At 31.2% G+C, this 23536-nt stretch overlaps 7 protein-coding genes across 9 annotated transcripts; 3 read left to right on the forward strand and 4 right to left on the reverse strand.

Annotated features, from left to right (window-relative positions):
• Positions 1–1139: 1139 nt before the first annotated feature.
• Positions 1140–2268, forward strand: Bm17422 (Uncharacterized protein; the record flags this gene model as incomplete). The annotated part of the gene is made up of 3 exons (XM_043077704.1): positions 1140–1183; positions 1628–1920; positions 1982–2268. 3 exons carry the CDS (start codon positions 1140–1142, stop codon positions 2266–2268), a joined length of 624 nt encoding a protein of 207 aa, XP_042933638.1.
• Positions 2269–4914: 2646 nt separating this feature from the next.
• Positions 4915–7212, forward strand: Bm17423 (Uncharacterized protein; the record flags this gene model as incomplete). The annotated part of the gene is made up of 5 exons (XM_043077705.1): positions 4915–4958; positions 5404–5696; positions 5758–6000; positions 6275–6541; positions 6947–7212. The coding sequence occupies 5 exons, from the start codon at positions 4915–4917 to the stop codon at positions 7210–7212; spliced, it is 1113 nt and encodes a 370-aa protein (XP_042933639.1).
• Positions 7213–10007: 2795 nt separating this feature from the next.
• Positions 10008–12517, reverse strand: Bm13004 (Uncharacterized protein; the record flags this gene model as incomplete). Of its 2 annotated transcripts, none has more annotated exons than XM_043077706.1 (6): positions 10008–10077; positions 10357–10588; positions 10972–11024; positions 11364–11453; positions 11981–12117; positions 12347–12517. In XM_043077706.1, the coding sequence occupies 6 exons, from the start codon at positions 12515–12517 to the stop codon at positions 10008–10010; spliced, it is 753 nt and encodes a 250-aa protein (XP_042933640.1). The 2 variants fall into 2 exon arrangements, with proteins under 2 accessions (XP_042933640.1, XP_001900948.2); XM_001900913.2 differs by having other exon boundaries at positions 10783–11024.
• Positions 12518–13443: 926 nt separating this feature from the next.
• Bma-prp-3 (uncharacterized protein) lies at positions 13444–17258 on the reverse strand (the record flags this gene model as incomplete). The annotated part of the gene is made up of 11 exons (XM_043077707.1): positions 13444–13605; positions 13909–14036; positions 14144–14262; positions 14430–14675; positions 14778–14860; positions 14958–15137; positions 15321–15510; positions 15662–15811; positions 15897–16075; positions 16360–16527; positions 17040–17258. 11 exons carry the CDS (start codon positions 17256–17258, stop codon positions 13444–13446), a joined length of 1824 nt encoding a protein of 607 aa, XP_042933641.1.
• Positions 17259–17582: 324 nt separating this feature from the next.
• Bma-rpl-21 (60S ribosomal protein L21, putative) lies at positions 17583–18558 on the reverse strand (the record flags this gene model as incomplete). Of its 2 annotated transcripts, none has more annotated exons than XM_001900915.2 (3): positions 17583–17672; positions 17949–18099; positions 18317–18558. In XM_001900915.2, the coding sequence occupies 3 exons, from the start codon at positions 18556–18558 to the stop codon at positions 17583–17585; spliced, it is 483 nt and encodes a 160-aa protein (XP_001900950.1). The 2 variants fall into 2 exon arrangements, with proteins under 2 accessions (XP_001900950.1, XP_042933642.1); XM_043077708.1 differs by having other exon boundaries at positions 18317–18405.
• Positions 18559–20351: 1793 nt separating this feature from the next.
• Bm1061 (uncharacterized protein) lies at positions 20352–20797 on the forward strand (the record flags this gene model as incomplete). The annotated part of the gene is made up of 2 exons (XM_001900916.2): positions 20352–20480; positions 20729–20797. 2 exons carry the CDS (start codon positions 20352–20354, stop codon positions 20795–20797), a joined length of 198 nt encoding a protein of 65 aa, XP_001900951.1.
• A 983-nt stretch (positions 20798–21780) lies between these two features.
• Positions 21781–22943, reverse strand: Bma-bud-31 (G10 protein homolog, putative; the record flags this gene model as incomplete). The annotated part of the gene is made up of 3 exons (XM_001900917.1): positions 21781–21831; positions 22361–22591; positions 22782–22943. The coding sequence occupies 3 exons, from the start codon at positions 22941–22943 to the stop codon at positions 21781–21783; spliced, it is 444 nt and encodes a 147-aa protein (XP_001900952.1).
• Between the last annotated feature and the right edge of the window lie 593 nt (positions 22944–23536).

A 23536-nucleotide genomic window follows, 5' to 3' on the forward strand; every position in this document is an offset into this window, starting at 1 on the left:
ACGACAAACTGCAATAATTTTTTTTTGGCGTTATAAAATTAAAAATTTTCATTCTAGAAAATGAGACACAATTTGGGCATTCTTCGCATGCATGAGAAAAGAGCGTAACAATCGGACGTTTTCGAGGCATCAGAATGTGGTGGCCAATTTATAATTTTATTTTATCATTGTGTTTTATAATATTTCATCTTTATTTAATATTCCATGAATATCACAGAAATGCATAAATGTACTAATTGGCAATAAAATTCGGGGGCAAGCATTTAAATGTACAAAATGCGTTCACAACTGAAATAAACGATTTGTTATGCAAAAAACCAACATGAAAAAGCATCATAAATGAGAAGCTAAAAATTTATAACAAAAATTGGCATCACGAAGTGGTTTTAAGCAAAGAAATGGTTTTTTTTCCTATATATATGAAAATTATAAGAAAAAATTTTCCACCTATAATTTAGCCTAACCTTAACATGCAAAATAAATGGCAGATATTATGTTTAATGAAAAAATTTCCCCGGGTATCCGACACTAAAAAATTTTGTAAGTTAATCGTTGAAAAGTGAATGTAGAAAAACATCAAAGATTTAAAATCATCACAAGAACAATATTACTTTCCTATATATGAAAGGTACTGTTTCATATCTAATACAGAAGGCGACAAAACCAACATTTATCATCAAAATCAAAATTGTCGTCAAAAAGAGCAACAAATGTGCAGTTATTCCAATAAAATATGCAATTTTTCATGTAATCATATCATATGGAAAAGGATTAGGATGACATTTGCATTTGAGCCTAGGGTTAGGCTTAGGATGATACCTATACTTACACCATTAGAAGCTGCAACATTTTTCTCTTCATTATCACTCGCTCAGATGTATTATAACCATTCAATATACTATATTTTATTAAACAAAGCAGACAGGATTATTTAATACTGCACAATTGATTAAATATTTCACCATACGATGACATTTAATCCCAGCTATTCATCAATTTCATTTATGCAAATGTTACTCCATTTTGTCAACCAAACTTTTGAAAATTGTCCCATCTTTTCAAACATCGCTTATGTTGAAATTCTTTTTGATAATAGCAGTGGAATATGTCAAAAAGCAATAATTAGCAAATTTCAGGTGATGCGTCCATCCGACGAAGTTCCCATCAGTGATATTATCAATAGGTGTGTGGATGCGACTTTATTAAATGAACCCATTAAATCGAAAATGATTAGAATCTCATTCCTCACGTCGTATTACTGAAATGATGGAACAATATCCTTCCTAAGTAATCCTTTCGGATTCAAAAGAGCATTCATAAACTACCAGTTGGGCGAGAGAAAAACGAAAATGTAAAAGAAAAAAAAAAAAAACGATAAACAACAGGCAGATTAAAAACTGTTTGAACCTTTGATCTTTAATTGAAATAAAAAGCTTTCATTTGAATATTTCTATCATTTCATAAAATTCTGTCCCATCATGTTCTTCACTGTATCTATAACACCAATCATCTGGTTCAATCTTCTGCTTTGCATCGCTTCTAATAAAAATGAAACTTCCCATCTACCTAATTTTGGTGCTGCTGATAAAATTGTTACAAATAATACTTATTCTGATATCTCAGACAGCTTTGATTACAACAATTTTGAGCCATTGTTTGGCTCAGAATTTCCATCCGATCCTTCGCAGTTGATTGATTTCGATCAGTTGAGTGAAATTGAGGATATAAGTAGCAAAGAATCGATACCCGAGATCACAAATGCTCCTCATCCTGGCTTTTCAAACAGCCATGGTTTGTTGGGTCGCACTAATTTGGGCTCATTACTTGGTTCATATACAGATTCAAATAGGAATGTGTGGAGAGATGCTAATGGAGAATTAAAAACAAATGATGATAAAGCACGATATCCTATCATTAGAGGTGAGACTTTTGCTTCAAATGTGTGAAAAGTGAACAGCTTCTTGTGATCTAAGTTATTTAGATGCTCAAAGTGGAACTTCTTCGCCACTTAATGTCGACACCGATGACATTATTACATATATGCACTTACCTGGTTCACAACAAAATGCGGTTCCGATCTATTTTCACCAACTTACTCTTTCCCCAGATGACACATCCGATCAACACGGAAATGCTGAACAGAACAATATGGGCAATAAGCACTTCTCGGATAACTTGATTGTCCCCGACTACAGGGAAAATACCAATGAACGATCAGAAACAGGTAATGACAAATTACATAACGATTTCTCGCTCTATCTTTTATAGTTCTTTATTTTCATCAGCAGCATGAAATTGATGAAGCGACATTAAAAGTATGGTTTTTACTTTATATATGTGAGAAGATAAATAAACTTTCTATCTAAGTTATTCAAAATGCAATATGATACTTTTTTTTATGGCACTGACATTTTTGTGATTTTCACATTACTCAACTACAAAATGGTGTAGTAGATTTATTAATTGCAAAAATAAATGTTTTGACATGAATTTTTCAGATAAGAGAAAGTATATTTGTCATTACCCGGGTGTAATATGATCACGGAAAATTACAAAGAATATGTAATACATAAGAAAACACACGGTCAGCCCTTCATCTATGAATGCAAAGTGCCCGGTTGTGGGAAGACATTCCACCATGATTCATCATTTCGCAATCACAAACAGATGCATGAACCTAATCCTCAGTGCGAGGGCTGTGGCAAATTCTTCGCCACCAGGAATGCACTGTGTCGTCATAAGAGGATCTGCCAAACAAAATCTCGTTAGTTTGCAAATTTAACAAAAAAAAAAATTCATATGTGAGTCTAAAATGGAGTGCCTGTGAAATGAACTATGGAGCACCTGTTGGACCAAGATAGTTGATACAACGGAAAATTCACAATTACATTTTGTTGCAAGGCTGTTGAAAGTTCAATAACTCTAAGGAGAAAAAGAAATTCCCAAGATTTTAGCTACTCTATTTACCAAAACTTATATCCAATGCAAGATCGATACATATATATGCTCAAAAATAATTAAGCAATTTCTTTTTCGTGATCTAAATTATTTGAAATGGAATGTATTTCACTGAAGTAATATTTTTATGGTTTATTAGATTACTTAATTAGCTGCCAAACACCATAATAAAATATCAATTGCAAAAACAAATATATTAAAAGTTTTTTAGACAAACAAAGCTACAAATGTCTCTATCCTGGGTGTGCTGTGATCGCGAAAAGTTACAACGAATATATAACACATAGGAAGACACATGGTCAGCCCTTCATCTATGAATGCAGAGTGCCCGATTGTGGGCGAACATTCGACTATGAACCATCATTTTGCCATCACAAGCAAACGCATGAACCTCGTCCTCAGTGCGAGGGTTGTGGCAAATTCTTCATCAGTAGGAATGGACTGCATTGTCATAAAAAGAGCTGCAAATCCCGTTAGTTTCCAAATTTAGCAAAATTTTAAACAGATATGTCAACCTGAAATAGAATGTGTGTGAAATGTATTATGAAACATTTGCGCGAACGCTGGGTGACAATACAAAATTCATTAGACACACTCATTAAGATGCTATATATTTTTTTTTGCACTCAGTACTACTACACACGACCTAAGAATCAATTGCTTAAAAATGTGTTGACAGTGGTGACAATGGCGCTTCAATATACAAACATCAACAAACATTGAAAATATCCTTTCACTCTTAATCAAATTGCTTTATTTTCCTAATTCGTAGAACGTATGCGGAAAAGCATATTATTGCTATCCACAAAGCCAAACTACGACAAACTGCAATAATTTTTTTTTGGCGTTATAAAATTAAAAATTTTCATTCTAGAAAATGAGACACAATTTGGGCATTCTTCGCATGCATGAGAAAAGAGCGTAACAATCGGACGTTTTCGAGGCATCAGAATGCGGTGGCCAATTTATAATTTTATTTTATCATTGTGTTTTATAATATTTCATCTTTATTTAATATTCCATGAATATCACAGAAATGCATAAATGTACTAATTGGCAATAAAATTCGGGGGCAAGCATTTAAATGTACAAAATGCGTTCACAACTGAAATAAACGATTTGTTATGCAAAAAACCAACATGAAAAAGCATCATAAATGAGAAGCTAAAAATTTATAACAAAAATTGGCATCACGAAGTGGTTTTAAGCAAAGAAATGGTTTTTTTTCCTATATATATGAAAATTATAAGAAAAAATTTTCCACCTATAATTTAGCCTAACCTTAACATTCAAAATAAATGGCAGATATTATGTTTAATGAAAAAATTTCCCCGGGTATCCGACACTAAAAAATTTTGTAAGTTAATCGTTGAAAAGTGAATGTAGAAAAACATCAAAGATTTACAATCATCACAAGAACAATATTACTTTCCTATATATGAAAGGTACTGTTTCATATCTAATACAGAAGGTGACAAAACCAACATTTATCATCAAAATCAAAATTGTCGTCAAAAAGAGCAACAAATGTGCAGTTATTCCAATAAAATATGCAATTTTTCATGTAATCATATCATATGGAAAAGGATTAGGATGACATTTGCATTTGAGCCTAGGGTTAGGCTTAGGATGATACCTATACTTACACCATTAGAAGCTGCAACATTTTTCTCTTCATTATCACTCGCTCAGATGTATTATAACCATTCAATATACTATATTTTATTAAACAAAGCAGACAGGATTATTTAATACTGCACAATTGATTAAATATTTCACCATACGATGACATTTAATCCCAGCTATTCATCAATTTCATTTATGCAAATGTTACTCCATTTTGTCAACCAAACTTTTGAAAATTGTCCCATCTTTTCAAACATCGCTTATGTTGAAATTCTTTTTGATAATAGCAGTGGAATATGTCAAAAAGCAATAATTAGCAAATTTCAGGTGATGCGTCCATCCGACGAAGTTCCCATCAGTGATATTATCAATAGGTGTGTGGATGCGACTTTATTAAATGAACCCATTAAATCGAAAATGATTAGAATCTCATTCCTCACGTCGTATTACTGAAATGATGGAACAATATCCTTCCTAAGTAATCCTTTCGGATTCAAAAGAGCATTCATAAACTACCAGTTGGGCGAGAGAAAAACGAAAATGTAAAAGAAAAAAAAAAAAAAACGATAAACAACAGGCAGATTAAAAACTGTTTGAACCTTTGATCTTTAATTGAAATAAAAAGCTTTCATTTGAATATTTCTGTCATTTCATAAAATTCTGTCCCATCATGTTCTTCACTGTATCTATAACACCAATCATCTGGTTCAATCTTCTGCTTTGCATCGCTTCTAATAAAAATGAAACTTCCCATCTACCTAATTTTGGTGCTGCTGATAAAATTGTTACAAATAATACTTATTCTGATATCTCAGACAGCTTTGATTACAACAATTTTGAGCCATTGTTTGGCTCAGAATTTCCATCCGATCCTTCGCAGTTGATTGATTTCGATCAGTTGAGTGAAATTGAGGATATAAGTAGCAAAGAATCGATACCCGAGATCACAAATGCTCCTCATCCTGGCTTTTCAAACAGCCATGGTTTGTTGGGTCGCACTAATTTGGGCTCATTACTTGGTTCATATACAGATTCAAATAGGAATGTGTGGAGAGATGCTAATGGAGAATTAAAAACAAATGATGATAAAGCACGATATCCTATCATTAGAGGTGAGACTTTTGCTTCAAATGTGTGAAAAGTGAACAGCTTCTTGTGATCTAAGTTATTTAGATGCTCAAAGTGAAACTTCTTCGCCACTTAATGTCGACACCGATGACATTATTACATATATGCACTTACCTGGTTCACAACAAAATGCGGTTCCGATCTATTTTCACCAACTTACTCTTTCCCCAGATGACACATCCGATCAACACGGAAATGCTGAACAGAACAATATGGGCAATAAGCACTTCTCGGATAACTTGATTGTCCCCGACTACAGGGAAAATACCAATGAACGATCAGAAACAGGTAATGACAAATTACATAACGATTTCTCGCTCTATCTTTTATAGTTCTTTATTTTCATCAGCAGCATGAAATTGATGAAGCGACATTAAAAGTATGGTTTTTACTTTATATATGTGAGAAGATAAATAAACTTTCTATCTAAGTTATTCAAAATGCAATATGATACTTTTTTTTATGGCACTGACATTTTTGTGATTTTCACATTACTTAACTACAAAATGGTGTAATAGATTTATTAATTGCAAAAATACATTTTTTGACATGGATTTTTCAGATAACAAAAAGTATATTTGTCATTATCCCGGCTGTACTGTGATCACAAAAGATTACAAAGAATATATAACACATAAGAAATCTCACGGTCAGCCCTTCATCTATGAATGCAAAGTGCCCGGTTGTGGGAAGACATTCCACCATGATTCATCATTTCGCAATCACAAACAGATGCATGAACCTAATCCTCAGTGCGAGGGCTGTGGCAAATTCTTCGCCACCAGGAATGCACTGTGTCGTCATAAGAGGATCTGCCAAACAAAATCTCGTTAGTTTGCAAATTTAACAAAAAAAAAAATTCATATGTGAGTCTAAAATGGAGTGCCTGTGAAATGAACTATGGAGCACCTGTTGGACCAAGATAGTTGATACAACGGAAAATTCACAATTACATTTTGTTGCAAGGCTGTTGAAAGTTCAATAACTCTAAGGAGAAAAAGAAATCCCCAAGATTTTAGCTACTCTATTTACCAAAACTTATATCCAATGCAAGATCGATACATATATATGCTCAAAAATAATTAAGCAATTTCTTTTTCGTGATCTAAATTATTTGAAATGGAATGTATTTCACTGAAGTAATATTTTTATGGTTTATTAGATTACTTAATTAGCTGCCAAACACCATAATAAAATACCAATTGCAAAAACAAATATATTAAAAGTTTTTTAGACAAACAAAGCTACAAATGTCTCTATCCTGGGTGTGCTGTGATCGCGAAAAGTTACAACGAATATATAACACATAGGAAGACACATGGTCAGCCCTTCATCTATGAATGCAGAGTGCCCGATTGTGGGCGAACATTCGACTATGAACCATCATTTTGCAATCACAAGCAAACGCATGAACCTCGTCCTCAGTGCGAGGGTTGTGGCAAATTCTTCATCAGTAGGAATGGACTGCATTGTCATAAAAAGAGCTGCAAATCCCGTTAGTTTCCAAATTTAGCAAAATTTTAAACAGATATGTCAACCTGAAATAGAATGTGTGTGAAATGTATTATGAAACATTTGCGCGAACGCTGGGTGACAATACAAAATTCATTAGACACACTCATTAAGATGCTATATATTTTTTTTTGCACTCAGTACTACTACACACGACCTAAGAATCAATTGCTTAAAAATGTGTTGACAGTGGTGACAATGGCGCTTCAATATACAAACATCAACAAACATTGAAAATATCCTTTCACTCTTAATCAAATTGTTTTATTTTCCTAATTCGTGGAACGTATGCGGAAAAGCATATTATTCTATCCACAAAGCCAAACTACGACAAACTGCAATAATTTTTTTTTGGCGTTATAAAATTAAAAATTTTCATTCTAGAAAATGAGACACAATTTGGGCATTCTTCGCATGCATGAGAAAAGAGCGTAACAATCGGACGTTTTCGAGGCATCAGAATGTGGTGGCCAATTTATAATTTTATTTTATCATTGTGTTTTATAATATTTCATCTTTATTTAATATTCCATGAATATTACAGAAGTGCATAAAAGTATAATTGACAGTAAAACCTAAAATTCGAAGGCAAACAATTAAGTGCAACTCCCAATAAAGATTTGTCATGCAAAAAGGTAATAAAAAAAATATAAGTAGAAGAAAATATTCTCCTAATAATTTATAACAAAAGTGAGCAACACGAAGCGAGGAAACCGGCATCTTCAGTTTGGTCTATACCTTAAAATGTAAAATAAGTGCCAGATATTCCGTCTAATGAAAAAACTTCCCTGGGTATCCGACACTAAAAACTTTTGCAAGTCAACCGCCGGGAAGTTTGGTGTAAGATCTCAGAAACAATATTACTTTTCTGCGTATGGAAGGTATTGTTTTACTTAATTCAGAGAATGACAAAATTAGCACTTATCATCAAAATCAAAATTGTCGTCAAAAAGAACAAATGTGCATTTACTCCAATAAAATATGCAATTTTTCATCTAACGATATCACATGGAAAGGAATTAGGATAACACTTGTATTTAAGCTTAGAGTTAGTCTTAGGATAAAACTTATACTTACACTGCAGCATGTTCTCATCATTATTATTCACTCAGATGTAATAGCTGTCAATGACGAACGATTTGTTTAAAAGGTGTTGACAATGGTGATAGTGATGCTTCAATGATACAACAGCAAACTTTGAAAATGTCAGTAGAGAAATGAATACTCTATTACTCTCTAGGCCAAATTGATAGTTTTTATCATCCGTGAAAGATATGCATTCCATTTGCGAAGCCATACTGCGACTGTTTTGGTTCCAGAATTTTGTGGTCAGTCTATAATCTCATTTCTAAACTGGATTTTTTAATATATTATCACTATTCTCATAGTTGTTTATTATTAATTTATCATATTTATACGTCTTGAAAGTAAATTGACCCTTTCAAAACAGTATATAGTAAAATTTCCGACGACTTTAGATCTTCTTAAAAATAGTTTATTAAATTCCTAATGCATTAAAAAATTTTCTTCCGTAATATAGTATCATTTACCAGTATATGCGACTTAAGTATTCAGCTATATTTGTGGCTCAGCAAAAACCTAAATCAAAATTTCTCCTCACAATATTTGTTCAATTAAACGACAAATTTCCGCTTAGATGAAAAAACTTTTCCCAATTTTCCTATATTGAAAAATTAAAACTTCAAATCTCTTTAAAAACAATTTTTTTAAGAAAGGAATGAAGAGAAATTGATTAGCTATATACCTAGGTGAAAATTTGTCCAACACTCATTGTTCTGCAAATTGATAGAAAGGCCCAGCACTTGATTCGTCGAACTATTTTGCAATTTGGTTTGCAGTCTGCTAAATAATTCATGATTCGACATTATTCATTTCATGGTCTACCACCGAATTTCTTGTTATAACTGGCTTACTCTTAATTACTTTTATGACCTACATAGAAACAGAAAATGGTGCATTGTACCTTCGGTTCTGCAATTGTGTCATTTTTTTACTAAATTTTAAAATACAAATTCAGCAAAGAAAGGATCAACATAATCACAAAGTATTGAGCAATGTTTAAGTAATAAATAACGTTCAGGTCATTTGCTTTTGTCTTTTGATATGTGCATTCTTCAAGCAATATCTCGTAAAAATTACAAATTCTATACATATATAAGTAATTAAAACATATATAAGTAAATTAGTAATTAAAACAAATGGATAAAATTCATTTTCAATTGACAATTACGAAAAAACTGAAACTCATCAAAGCTGATTACTGCATACTTCACGACTAAATAATTCCTAATTCATTATTTTGCCAATATTTACAAAGTACTCAAATCGCCAAAAGGGGAAAACGAGTGAATATTACAAAAATATTAATTAGGTCATTCAAACAAATGTTGAAGTACTAACTTCACTACCCTATTTTAGCTAACATGATATAATGAACAAATTAATCGTTGTCACAACTCATACTGTTATACTTTGTTTGATGATATGGTTTAATGGAGAAAATAACAAAATTAGCATTTATCATTAAAATAAAATTGAGGAGTGTCAACAAATGGACTGAATGCAAATAATTCTACTGCAATAATTTGATTGAGAAAAAAGAACAAACCTTTCAACTATTTCAGATCATTTGTAATTTAGATCGCAAAAAGAAAATTCGAAGTGAAAAGTGAAATAAGAAATTAAATCCAATAAGTCCACTTCCAACATACATATAGGCCGCTACGCTCGATTTTACGTTTACCAGTCAGCCGGTGACCATGTCATGTAATCTCATAACTTTTATTACTTTCATCCAAAATTTCGATAAAATGATACATATCATATTCATTTCTGCAAGTTAGGATTATAATAAAGTAATTGAAAATATATATTTTGTACTTAAAGTGTTCCAAGTTTAACGGTTTTCATAATACTTCACATATGTCCCATATGTTTGCTATCAGATTTTAAATTTAAAAAAAAAAAAAACCAATTTTGGAATAATTTCATTGGCAATATTCCTATATGAATTTCCAAACATAATTTTGCAAGCACAAATTTCGGTAAATATTTCGAGTCTTGAAATTGCTAGAAAACAATATTCAGTTTAAGAAAAAGAAAGAAAATCACTTCGAGAAAAGTCGACACTGAGATGAAACGTCTTCCATAAATAATGAATTTGTATAAATTGCAAAATTATTCCATATCGTATCTGTTTCACCGATGAAAAGTTGCCAATTACCAAAATCTACTTCTCTAAATTTCCCGATGTTACGAAGAATAATGCGCAAATAGGACGGAGTAATATTGAGTACTTTAGAGAAGTGACAAGTATAAAGACACTGATAGAATTTCAACCCTTCTGAAATCTTAAAATTTCATCAAGAACAAAATAAATTTTAAAAAATAGCAAACAGATCAAACAAAAATACCAATAGACGAGAAGATGAAAAGTGAAAAGTTGGAATATTTGTTTAGCTCATAATTAAAAATAAAAACAACAAAAAATTTAACTTAAAATTATAAAAGTTAACGAAGGTTAAAACGAAGAGAAACCTTTCAAAGAGAGATCGTCTATTTCAGACAATGAAAAATTTTCCAATGGCTCATCAAATTTAAGAACATTTACAACTCGCGTTTGTTTGCTATGAATGCTTGATGGAAAAAAGGATAATATGGCTAAGTCCGAATATGAATCTGATATTGTTACAAAATCACAATCTAGTACCAGTATTATTTGCTTACCAAGCAAAAGTCCTTTTCGAAAACTAACCAATAATGTTCGTTTACTTTCAGGCCTAAAAATAGACAACGATTATTGCATCATTCAAATTTTTGATTTATTATTTAATTTCAGGAGTGTTAAAAGACTGATTATAAAAGATTGAATAGTATCTATTAAAATATTAAAATTATAAAATGATTTAACATAACATAAGAAGATACAAGAAATATTCCATGCTTGAAAATTATGAATTATTCGGCTGCAAATATAAATAGTTTTTTAATGGTTAAAGAAAAATTAAATTATTGAATTACTCTTTTAGAATAATGAAGCATCATGCAATTTTTATTGAAAGCTTCAGTAAATGAATTCGTCTTTTTATTATTAGAATAAAGTTATGAAATATACTTACGGAATATGTTGAGTTGTTAACATATCATCAAAAATGACAGTCGTCGTATCTGATAAGTCACAGTTGCAAACAGCAGCACATGAAGGTAATCTAAAATAGTTATTTAAAAAAGTAAAATTTTATTAATTATTTAAAACTTGGTAAGGTTCAATAAAAAAAATAGAAAATCTTCATACTTGATAGTCATATCATTTACGGTGAGAAAGCTTCAAATCTAAAACTCTTTCACACCACAAACTATTATATTATGATTATTATAATGATCAACAGTATGATTACAACCATACCAAATATAATAAAAAGTTTCAGAAAGAAAAAATAAAAAAAATCATAGAAGTGAAGAAAATGATCTTAATATGAAATATAAATTAAAGAAGTGAAACATTTTACAAAAAAAGTTACGTAATGATCAAAATATGAAAATAGCTATTAGCTATTTAAGCATAACTTTTTTCCATTTGCATGGAAGAAGCAAAAAAAAAAAAAATTTGGGGTATAACAGTCTTAACAATTAAGTCAACTGCTTTTTTCTATAAGTTTATCTAAACAAACAATTTTTTTTTTTTCAAAAACTAATCAAAAACTTTTTAAAATAAAATTGAAAAAGAAAAACTGACATAGTATGGTTTGTATCATTTTCCACTTCAATAGCGATGCAAATATTCTCTAGGAATAACGCGCTCCAAATAATGTAACATTTGATACCAATTAAATTAGAATTTTCGAACTGCTTCACTTTTGACTTTAAAATATTCTAAAATGAATGCGGAAGAACAAATGTCTATCAAAAAGCATTTTTACTACTATTTCGGTAAAATTGAGATGATATTCGGATTTCAATATATTTCTAATAAAAAGATATTTTTGTTAGATTTATACATTTATTTATTTACACCTCAAAAATAACAATAATAATTTCAAAAGTTATTTGTAATCAAACTTATCAATTGCAAACATTCTATTCATGTTTAAAAAGCACTTACCTGAATCAAAACTGTATTCATCGGATGCTTTGGAAGTTGATTTATATTGCAAAGCACATCCTCTAAAACAGCTTCTTTTGCTTGAAGTACTTTCCACATCCTTTCCACTTCAATATTCATTTCTTCTACCTTTCCATGTAACACATCTGTTGTATTAATTTCATCCTTCATTGTTGTCTAAAATTTAAAAAAAAAAAAAAAAAAAAATTCAGAAAACAAAACGAAATGCTACCTTTTTAAGCGTAATAATGCATCATTTGTTGAAGCACTTTGTTCCTTAATTCAATCCTAATTTATGATGTGGCATCTAAGCTAAACTTGAGTTTCATACTATTCTTCTCTGTTATATTGCAATAAATTGTGATGATTCAGAATAAGTCACAAACAATATTTTCTATACTTATTAACTCAGACTAATGAATTAAAATTTGATATAACATCCTACCGTGAAAAAAAAAAAAGTAGGAACCACAAAAGATCATAATTTATCAATTAGTTCAAGCGGAGCAGACAGAGAACGATTCATCAACTACCATAGAAGAAAGCTGTGTAAAGTAAAATTGAACGAAATTATTTATTTGAAACTATTTGAAGATGTTGTCAGACAGGGTAAACGTTCTATTATAGAACGAACAATCTGTGAGATGTAAACTGGAATAATCGTTAGAAATTATTTTTATAAATTTTATGGAATAAAAAAGTAAAAGCACAAACAACACGTACGAATGATATACATATATAAAAAATACACAGAATAATTTACTGTTCAAAGTTCACTGCTTAATATAGATGGTAATTTGCGAGAAACAATTTTGTATCAAACATGGGATGAAACAATTTGAACCTAAGAAACTTCTTATACATTACATACAAATGAAAAGAAAAAAGAAAAATCAATTTAATTCCAGCATAGAAAATTAAACGAGTAAAATTTGAACACATAATGCTCATTTTCACATACGAACAAAGAAAACATTATTCAAATCTTGTGAAGCTAATAAAATAAACCCAAGCAATGGCCTATTCTTTCAAAAATACGCCTGAAGTTCAAACCATTTTATTTTTCAGACGTTAGCGATTTCCATAAGTTTTACGACTTAAGCATTAGCTTCATCAGCCAAAAGTGAAGTACTGTATGCGAGATCCCAAAAATGTGCTGCTCCATGCTTTTCTAAGATTTCTCGTGCTTGTTTTTCTAATGTAGCAACCATACACTTCACTTCACCAAAATTTCGTCGTTTTTGAATACCTTCCCAAATCTAAAATTCCATAACTTAAAAAAATAAATTAACTTTATCATGCTGTTTAATAACATCTTAATATAATCCCTTTAACAAGTTATTCTATTGGTTATTTGAAATAGAACATTTCAAGAAAAATGAAAGACCGTTGGTTGACAGGAAAACTGATTCACGATCTCTGTAATATATATAAGAATTGGAAGAGTATTTTTTGCTATCTTACATAGTGACTCAATATTTTTAACAATTTCTTTGATTTATTAAATTTTATCTCACATTCCGAATTTATCTAATTTTCATTCTAGGGAAAAGATCACCAACCAGGGAACAATCATTTCTTTCACCAGGAGTATCTTTATTTTCAGCTTCTTTTTTTTGACCAATAATTTCATCTCCCCATTTGATCCGACTCAACATCAAGTTTTTGAATGCTTTCTGTTGCTTTGGTCCTAAAATAAACAAAAACAGGTATTCCTCTAAATGCTTAGGAGAATTAAGTATGATCAAATATTAAATTAGGACAACCTATATAAAATGTAATAAATTCTAAACGTACCGCCTTCAACAATTACAAGATTGATATTATTGTGCAGCAGAATCAAACCAGTCATATGCAACTGCTTAGCATTCATTTCAACTTTGAACTTCTTTGCTGGATGAGCCAAAGATTTGACCCTAAAAAAAGGAACTATTTATTTCCGATTCTTTGTCTACAACAACATTTTAATAAATGGCCAAACCACATCGAAAGTGTTTTTTAGTGAGAAAGAACAACCTTATTTTTTTTCCGCAGTCCCATCTAAAAAATTATAATTAAATAGAATATCAACTAAAGAACTAACTTATAAACTGTCATATGAACAGCCAAAGATGTGTCTTCCTTAATTTTTCGAATTTTTTTTTCCGATCGTTGCTCTTTGGTAAGTTTTCTTTGTTGATTTGTTACTTCATGCTTTCGCTGCCTTTCAGCCATTTGTTTACGTACATGAGCTTCAACTTTAGTCGGATCCTGGACAGCATCCGAACCCAGTACCCTCATCAAATTTGATAATTTAACTTTCGGCTCTGGAGCTTTGATTAAACCCAATCTGAAGGAAGTTGCTATAAAGAATCTTTGGGACAGAAACCATTATCAAAATTTAAACAAGGAAAATAAGTAGTTTTTAGAAAAATATCCTTAATGAAGAAACCTTATTTTTTCCGTCTGTTCCTTTTGTGCTTCCTTTCTATTTTGCCGTCTGATCTTTTTTCGTTCTCGACTTGTTAAATAAACCTTCAATAAAATAAACAAGAATTTTTAAATACTAGTAAAAGCTTTAAAAGAATTCATAAGGAAAATATTTCATACACAAAAAGCAGTAAATGCTTGCCTTTAGATACTGCGGTTGAAGAGGCTCATCAGGGGGTTTAAGTTGAATAGGATGCTCCACCAAATTTGTGATCGTTTTCACATACTTATTGTCAGAATCAATGTTCTCATCAGGTATCATATCATAACTACCACCTAATACAACTTCGTCCCACCACTCTACCAGTGGAACATCACTCACCTGAAAATTTAATTAGTCAAAAATATTGCCTTGGTTTTTTGGTCATCGAAAGGTATATACGATTATTTTACTTGTTCGTAATAAATGTGCCTTTTTTAGTGGTCGCACTAAAGGATGACGAATCATTTTCCCTCATTCTTATCGTTAAGGAAACCTGTTCATCAAAGAAAATAATTAACATACTGCAGATGATGATGGAGTTAGCATAGCCAGTTTTACTGATGAGGACATTCCTGTTTTCTTCGCTATCTGTGTGATTTCTGCTTGCAAAATTGCTAGACGAGCTTTGGCTCGCTCACGTTGGGCCAATTTCTCAAATTCGCCTTTATCATGGAAAACAATTGCACGCTGCTTCCGCTGAGCGGATTTTAAACTAAAATCAAAATTAATGTCACCTTCATCAACATCTCAGAAATGAATTTAACCAGAAATTATGTCCAATTAATTAAGATATTGGAAAAGTTTAGTTCACTTCTAAAACTATGGGTTACAATTTATAATCCATTTTCGAAATAAATACTGACCTAATACGAGGGTCTAGATACTCAACAATCCTCTGTTCCGGTTCATCAACTGATTTTGCTTTTGAAACTGCTCCATTGCCTGCATCCTTTCTAATAAGCTGCGCAACTGTTGCTGTTCGCTGTGCTAATTTTTCTTTCAGTTCTTTGACCCTGCAGAAAAGAATTACGCGAAATTTGGATAATTATGCAATTTCAGATTTTTATGAAAAAAAATGAGTGAAAAAAATTATTAAACCTATTAATTTTCTCCATCGAATAGTTCATAAACATGCTAGCTTCCTTCGTATTCAGTTTTGATGCTTTTGAAATTACAGCTTGAGCTACGATGCCAGGCCTTGCTGTGAGATTCAGTTGTCGCTTCCGCTCCTCAATTGCCATTTGAGCTTGATACATCAGTTCTTTACTTTTAAGCTCCTGAAGTTAGTGTATGAAAACTTAGTTCATCTTACGATGCTGCAATTCATTTCGTAAAGTACAAGAATGTCACAAAATTCTGCTTTCACAGAATACTGATCACTACGTTTTGGTTTCTGTCTCTCTTTTCATATCATTGTAAATCAAAACCAATCATAAACCGACCAAAAAGAGAATTTAAAAAAAAAAAAAAAAACATATTTCTGTGAAAAAAATATTGATTGGCAGCAACTGTCGTATTGCTTTTCAACTTTTTAGATCAATTTATTGATGTAAAAACTGACTTCTTCTGTAATTTCATCTGAATTCTTTGATTCTGTTTTGATAACAGAAGCGTTTGACAATATCGGCTTAGTAACGACTGGTGCAGCTCGTGCTGGATTGGAGTCCGATCGTTCTTCAAGTTTAGGCTTTTTCATTATCCCTTCTTTAGCATCCTTCGTCTCTTCAAACTGAAATTTACGAAATTTCGCCATCTTGAAATTTAGCAGTGAAAATCCTTTTGATTTCAAGTAATTAAAATCGCACTGCAGTATAAAAAAAATATAATCAAAAACTCTTTCGATTAATTAAGAAAATACGATAAGAAGAGACTCGGGATAATTATGTGTGCGTGTGTATTACGTGCGCAAGTAGCATGGTGTGAAAGACTAAACTCCGCTGAAGAACAACCAAACACCCATTAAACAACCTCAAAAAATTGTGTGAACTTCTGTGTGTATCATTAAGCACACCACTGATCAATTAGTGATCAGTAATCCAAACTTTTCAAGTTGCTGTAAAAGTACATTAAATCTTAAAATTCAAACTCACATCTTGAGCAACGAATCAGAAACGAATTAAAAATTGTTAAGATCCCAAAACTAAAACGTTGAATAACAAGAAACAAAGATATCTCTTATAATCTAAATTTATCTCAATTTATAGAATATTTTCAAAGAAACAAAGGAATAATAATACATACCCGATGTTTCCGTTTTCGGGCAAATTGTGGAAATGCATCGGAAAGCGCATCGATTAAACGCTTCCGTGTGGTTGAATCACGAAGGTGATCGCCGACACGGTCCCTCATTTTCTCATAATCATAACCTTTCCGCAAACATCGTTCCACAATATCAACAAGTTTATCATCTCGTTTATCAATATATTTCCGCACTAGCTTCTCCACATTACGATCACCCATTATTATATTATTCAGCTTTAAAAACTATTCGGCATAAAATTATTATGACAAAAATCCCCGTAAGATTACATAAGAAAACCTCATAAAACCAAGCAGAATAAAATCCATCGCAGCCTGCATACATATGCAGCTCAGATAAACCTCCCTGCTTCCATATTATTTATGTGTTATGTGAAATTGGAGTTTAAAATTTAAACTTGTTAATACAAATGCGAAATGATACGCAAATAATTGGCAATGTTTGGTTATAAAACAAGGGAAATACAACAAAAATGTTTATTCCAGTGCTATTATAACAAACAACGAAAAGATATATGATTTTTTTCAAGCAATAATTTCGAATTTTACTGGAACGAGCAACTGAGGCTTATTGGAACGTGTTTTGACCAAATGGGCTTTCCTCGGCTCTTTTGGCTGAAATCGGCCAGAAATTATTTACATAATTAAAGGTGATAAAAAATAGCATGTGATGCACTTAACAATATATTCAAAGCCGATATTACTCTAATAATAAAAAACTTAATAAATTTTTTATATAGAGGGTGGATAAACAAAGGGAAAAATGACAACAAAAAGAATATATTCTTATATACAATAATCGAACTAGTTTGTTTTGCTTTCTGCGAATTAAAATTCCGCCACAACTTATTCATTAAACGCGACTTAAAATTAAGAGAATGAACTGTTAACCATTCTTCTGATTGGTACCATTTGACCAGTTTCCCGCGCAATCCTCTTCTTTTCCTCATTTTCCTTAACTCGGTTCAGAAAATCTTGACGACACTTCGACGGTCTCACATGCTCGATGCGAACATTAATACGTTTTTGTAGAATGCGGTTTCTAGAAACATTTAAAATTAGCAATCTTTTAGTTCCTAAAATGAATTATCTATCTTCAAGCCATAATTTTTGGGTCTTTGGCCATCATTCTTGGTAATAACCAGGTTTCATCAAAACGTTTGAACTTCCACCTCTCAGTATCTCATGTTAGCAATTAGAAGCAAAGCTAATACAAGCCTTGAAACTAAAGATTTTTGCGATGAAAAACGGAAACTGACCTGACGCGTTTGTTGACCAAAACTCCTACAGCATGTTTGGTTACATTAAAAACACGTCCAGTTCGTCCATGATATGCCTTGAAAGGCATACCCTTCTGAAAGGCACCGTTTCCTTTAATGTCAACGATGTCACCACGTTTGTAAGTCCGATAAAATGTCGACAACGGTTCAATCCCATGTTTCCGAAATTCTCTAGCAAACATATAACGTGTACCACGACGAATACCTTTTGGGTTCACCATTTTTTTTATCTGAAATATCGTGAATAATACAAATTTCACGTGATCGAATAAGAAGTGCCAAAGTTCCTGTCGGAAAGAATAAGAAGTGTTGAAGTAATCTTATTTTCAAGCAAAATCCCCTGCCAAAGATAAGCAATGATTTTGTACTTGTTTAAGCATAAAGAGACTTTGGATATACATGTATAATCTTTAATCAGAAAATGATGTATGATGCAAAACAAGCATGGCATAAAAATACATACATACATAATGTTTATATAACTAAGAAATGGCATAAACTGTACTTGCAAAAACTTAACCAAAATTTATTTCTTTGTCATTAATAATATATTTCTTCTCAGATAATTCTATTTTCGAAGACTTTCAAATACAGACAAATAATAATTCTGAATACATACAACTAAAAATACTTCTAATATACAACACATAATATAAAAATTCCCGTTAAAATAACAAAATACTTTCATCTCAACTAAAACTTAATTATTCTCAAACAAAAGTTACAGAAGTTACTAATAAATTATCGAATATTTCAAATTATCTTAAAGCTATTTCTATCAATGAAAGCATACGAAGTACTATCTATTAATACAAATGTCTCATCACATTTAAACAAATAGCCGGAATAAACGAAACATCCAACAACTTGCGCCACTCCTAGAGTCCTACTAAATCCAAAACGCCAACATTTAATGGACCAAGATGGTCCGTAAATTTCAAACGTCATCCCAACCACTTTATTAATCTTATTGATTGCTGGAATTGTTAAACTTGTTGTTACTGTCCTGTTTTCGTTACTATCTATTCCGGAATTTGACTATGCCTTTTTTTTCCGATTTCTGAAGGATTTTTTTTTAGTGAGGTTTTTTTTCCGTGTTCGCTTGAAAACTAGTAGTTTTTGTTTAAAATTACACAATACTAACGTATACATTTTGTGTTAGCGGATAAAACTTTATAAAGTGTGTGTCAGTAGATAAAACTTCATAATTTAATTGATTATCTGCTCCAGAAGAGCCATATATTTTCGAGATGTTTAGGCGTGTGCTGTACTGAAGAGAAATGAAACTGTTGTTTACAATAATACGACATTTTATGTATAAAAGGTTTCAGGAATAATTTCTGCTATTGAAAATGATTTATTTAGGAATAAGGAAATATCAGATGCATGTTATTAAGTTATATTATTTTTGATAACTTTTGTTTCTCGGGATATTTTACAGAATTAAGAAAGTCAGTAAAATGTGTAACTTTAGAACCTTAAAACTTGTAAGCATATTCCCTGACACCCAATGAATTGATGTGGTATTAAGCTTAGATTCATATTATTTATTGAGATGTTTTCTCGAATTCTGTGGCATAACCTATTAATTGATGGAATACTTTCTTAATAAATGTGGTAGGATACGTTTTCTGTAGTCATTTTTCGTTAAATTATTTTCAAGGATTTTCAAATGTTGTGTAAAATACTTTAATTAATAACATATCAAGTATTCCTCTGATTATTGGAACAATTGTCGTTGTTTTTTTTCTTTTTTGCTAAACTTTAGGATGTGAAGTTTTTCTTGACTTTCTCATATCTTTTTCTTTTAAATTAATAGTCTGCTTTTGCTATAACAATATCACTGAATATTCATCTCGTGTTCTTAACACCACTGATATCGAAAGATGCTACATCATCTTATCAATATGTTTTTTTTTGTCTTTAATTAATAGCTCTTTCTTTCTGGATTGCTACTATATGAGTCATAGTTCGCGGGCTGGATTTTTTTTGCAAATGTTTTATTTTAAGAATAATGGTTCTCGCTAGTTATGCGTATAGATTTATTACCAAACGTTTTTCATCCCTTTTTGTGGTACTAACTGTTGGTGCAATCGCAACAGATTTGGTCGTTGATAAAGGTGGTGATTATCTCTTCAAGCAGGTAGTCCCTATTTATCATTTTTACCATCCAGTGTTATGTAAATGGGTTTTTGTATTAAAAAAAAAAAAAAAAAAAAGTTTTTGTATTATAATACAAACATTTGTAATATAATACCATAATAGCAGTTTATTTTTGTCGGGCGATTTCTCTCCTTAACTCTACATATGGAAACCTTTACAAATAATTTAGTTGGTACTTTTACTCCTTGCTATTATTACTCTTCTAAGAGTTGTGATTTTTTTTTTCAGTACAACAAAGGAAAGTTATGGGAAGACATCAAGGACAAATATGTTGACGATTTGGCTTTTACGGGATAACGTTAATGTTTCCTCAGATATTGATTATTGTGGACTTTGTACCATTATATCTCGGTATTTAGTGATTATTAGCCTTTATTTTGTATAAACAAGTACTCAAAGAAAAATTAGTTTCGTAGCAACTATATATAATATAACAACAAAATTTCATTTTGGAACAAACAAGCCATAGCCTATAGTTGACCAAGGCTTTTCCTTTCAAAAGAAAAAAACAGATTATGTATTGCCGGAAAAAATAAATGAAGAAATTTGGCGCAATTCAATCAGCAACTATATGAAAGGCTTACGTAATTATATTATGAATGCCTTTTTCGTTTTCTTGAAAGAAACTTGAATTACATACGACTTAATCAGCAAGCAGAATCATTTTGCTATTCTTTTCACTTTGCTATTTTTTAGACTCCTCAAAAAAGATGCAGCTTACCGTACAATCGGTAAAAACCTGATAAAAAGCTTAACTAATTTTGTTTGAAAAACTCCAATAAAAAGTTCCATAGATTTCTAGATTATATATATTATAAACATAAGTACCATGGAAATGCACAAAGTCACGGTATTCAATACTGGTGTTATCCAAAGCAGTCCTATATCATCCATTTAAAAAGTGTATAAAAGTTTCCTCATTTATAACAAACTGTAAACAATTTCACCTACACATATAAGTAACTATTCAATACTGGTGTTATCCAAAGCAGTCCTATATCATCCATTTAAAAAGTGTATAAAAGTTTCCTCATTTATAACAAACTGTAAACAATTTCACCTACACATATAAGTAACTATTCAATACTGGTGTTATCCAAAGCAGTCCTATATCATCCATTTAAAAAGTGTATAAAAGTTTCCTCATTTATAACAAACTGTAAACAATTTCACCTACACATATAAGTAACCGCAATTAGAACAATTTGTTTTTCCTTAAAACATGTTATACAAGATTCAGATTCAGTTACTTGAAGTTGAAAAAAAAATGAACTTTTCAATCATCCCGAACATCCTCGACATCCACAATGGACGCATTCTACCACGCGGCCCTGAAAATAGCTCCGGTTAATTTTCTCCTTCTACTTAATTTTCACCTATTAACGTCCCATAAAATCTCTTCCTTGCACGGAACTACATAATACAACAGTCAATTATCACTGTTCTTAAGAAAAACATAAGTAGTGTATTAAGCAAGATACAGATCGAGTACTACTCAGCATGTATGATTCCAGGAAGTGCTATAAAAGGTCATAATTAAGATATACAGTAGTTGGTAGGATATATGGGGTGCATAATACAAAAATAAAACACAACGCTTGCTTCTTCCCTCTCTTTTCCTTTTTCCGAATTTTACTCAAAAACCTGAAGAGTAAATATCTAAATTTTTCTAGTTCTTCATTGCCTATTATATATTAATTTCCTTAGTACATAAACATTTTCTTCTATTTACTGAAATGTGTTTTCAGTCAACAACGATTCAGTCTGCAACCAGATCGGTTCATGCGGTTTTTCCTTTTGTACGTTTAAGAAATCTAAAAATGAAAAAGAAAAATGATAAAACGAAAATGATCTACTAACCACATCTAATTTACTCTTCGGCACACGACATATACAGTTGGTGCCAAAATTAGTATCCCTCGTTTGGATACATCGTAAACAACATAAATTCTCATATCCTTGTTTCTTCCATTTCGCTATCAATTTCTCATCCGCTAATTTGGTATCCAAACAAAACTGATATAATTCTCTGCTGATTACTTGACGTTTGTAGTATAAATCATAAATATATCTTGACCGCTGATGATGTATCTGGAAAAAGATCAAAAAATTTCTAATTTTGTATGCCTCCATATAAATGTCATTCTAATCTGCACACCGCCACACGACTACTAAATACATCACATAACATTTAATTATATACTGGATGAGGTCAGAATATACCAGTCTTTTCTCGCCTTTCCCAATTCATTTTTCTTTTGCAAAAACATCAAATACTAACTTTGAAGATAGGCCAAAGGGTTTCTGTCTTGCGTTTTCCTTCATGAGGATCTGTTTCGGCTTCACGCATCTTCGCTTCAAATTCATCTAATGTTGGTTCAATTAAATCCCATCCTTCTGGTGGCTGCTTATGCATTCGTCGTAAACGATTAGCAACAGACATCACTTTTTCAGTTTGAAATTTAGAAATTCCAAAAACCTTGTGATGACAGCAATTTCACGAAATAACAAATCGTAATATTGTTCTGAACAATTCCAAATAAGATTAATCGTTTCATTTTGACACACACATATTTGATATCAACTATTTTTTTTTTTTTTTCGTCTTATTAGATATCCATATTTAGATGAAAATGCTAGAACATATTGGAATTAAATATCACACCAAAAAATATCTTGAGTAATCGCCTTATGAATAATATTTTTGAAATGATAAGCTTTATATGATACTCAATGTCACTGAAATACCATCGGTTATTTTACTATTTAGAGCTATTTAGAACAATATCGACTATTCTTGTAACTCGAGGAGCTACTTAAATACCATTCGGCTATTCCATTTCCGTTTTGAACCACACACAAATACCACTAGATTATTTTACAACTACCATTCAAATATTCCAGTAGTTCGAACCCTTAAATATGATTTACCCTAGTAGTTTAAACTATATTCAAATCTCACTCCACTGTTTCAGTAGCTTAAGAAATCATTACCTTGAAAGAAAATGAAACCCACCAATTTGCTATAAAGAAAAG

This window comes from Brugia malayi (genome assembly GCF_000002995.4).
Source record: "Brugia malayi strain FR3 genome assembly, contig: Bm_v4_Chr1_scaffold_001, whole genome shotgun sequence".
NCBI lineage: Eukaryota > Metazoa > Nematoda > Chromadorea > Rhabditida > Onchocercidae > Brugia > Brugia malayi.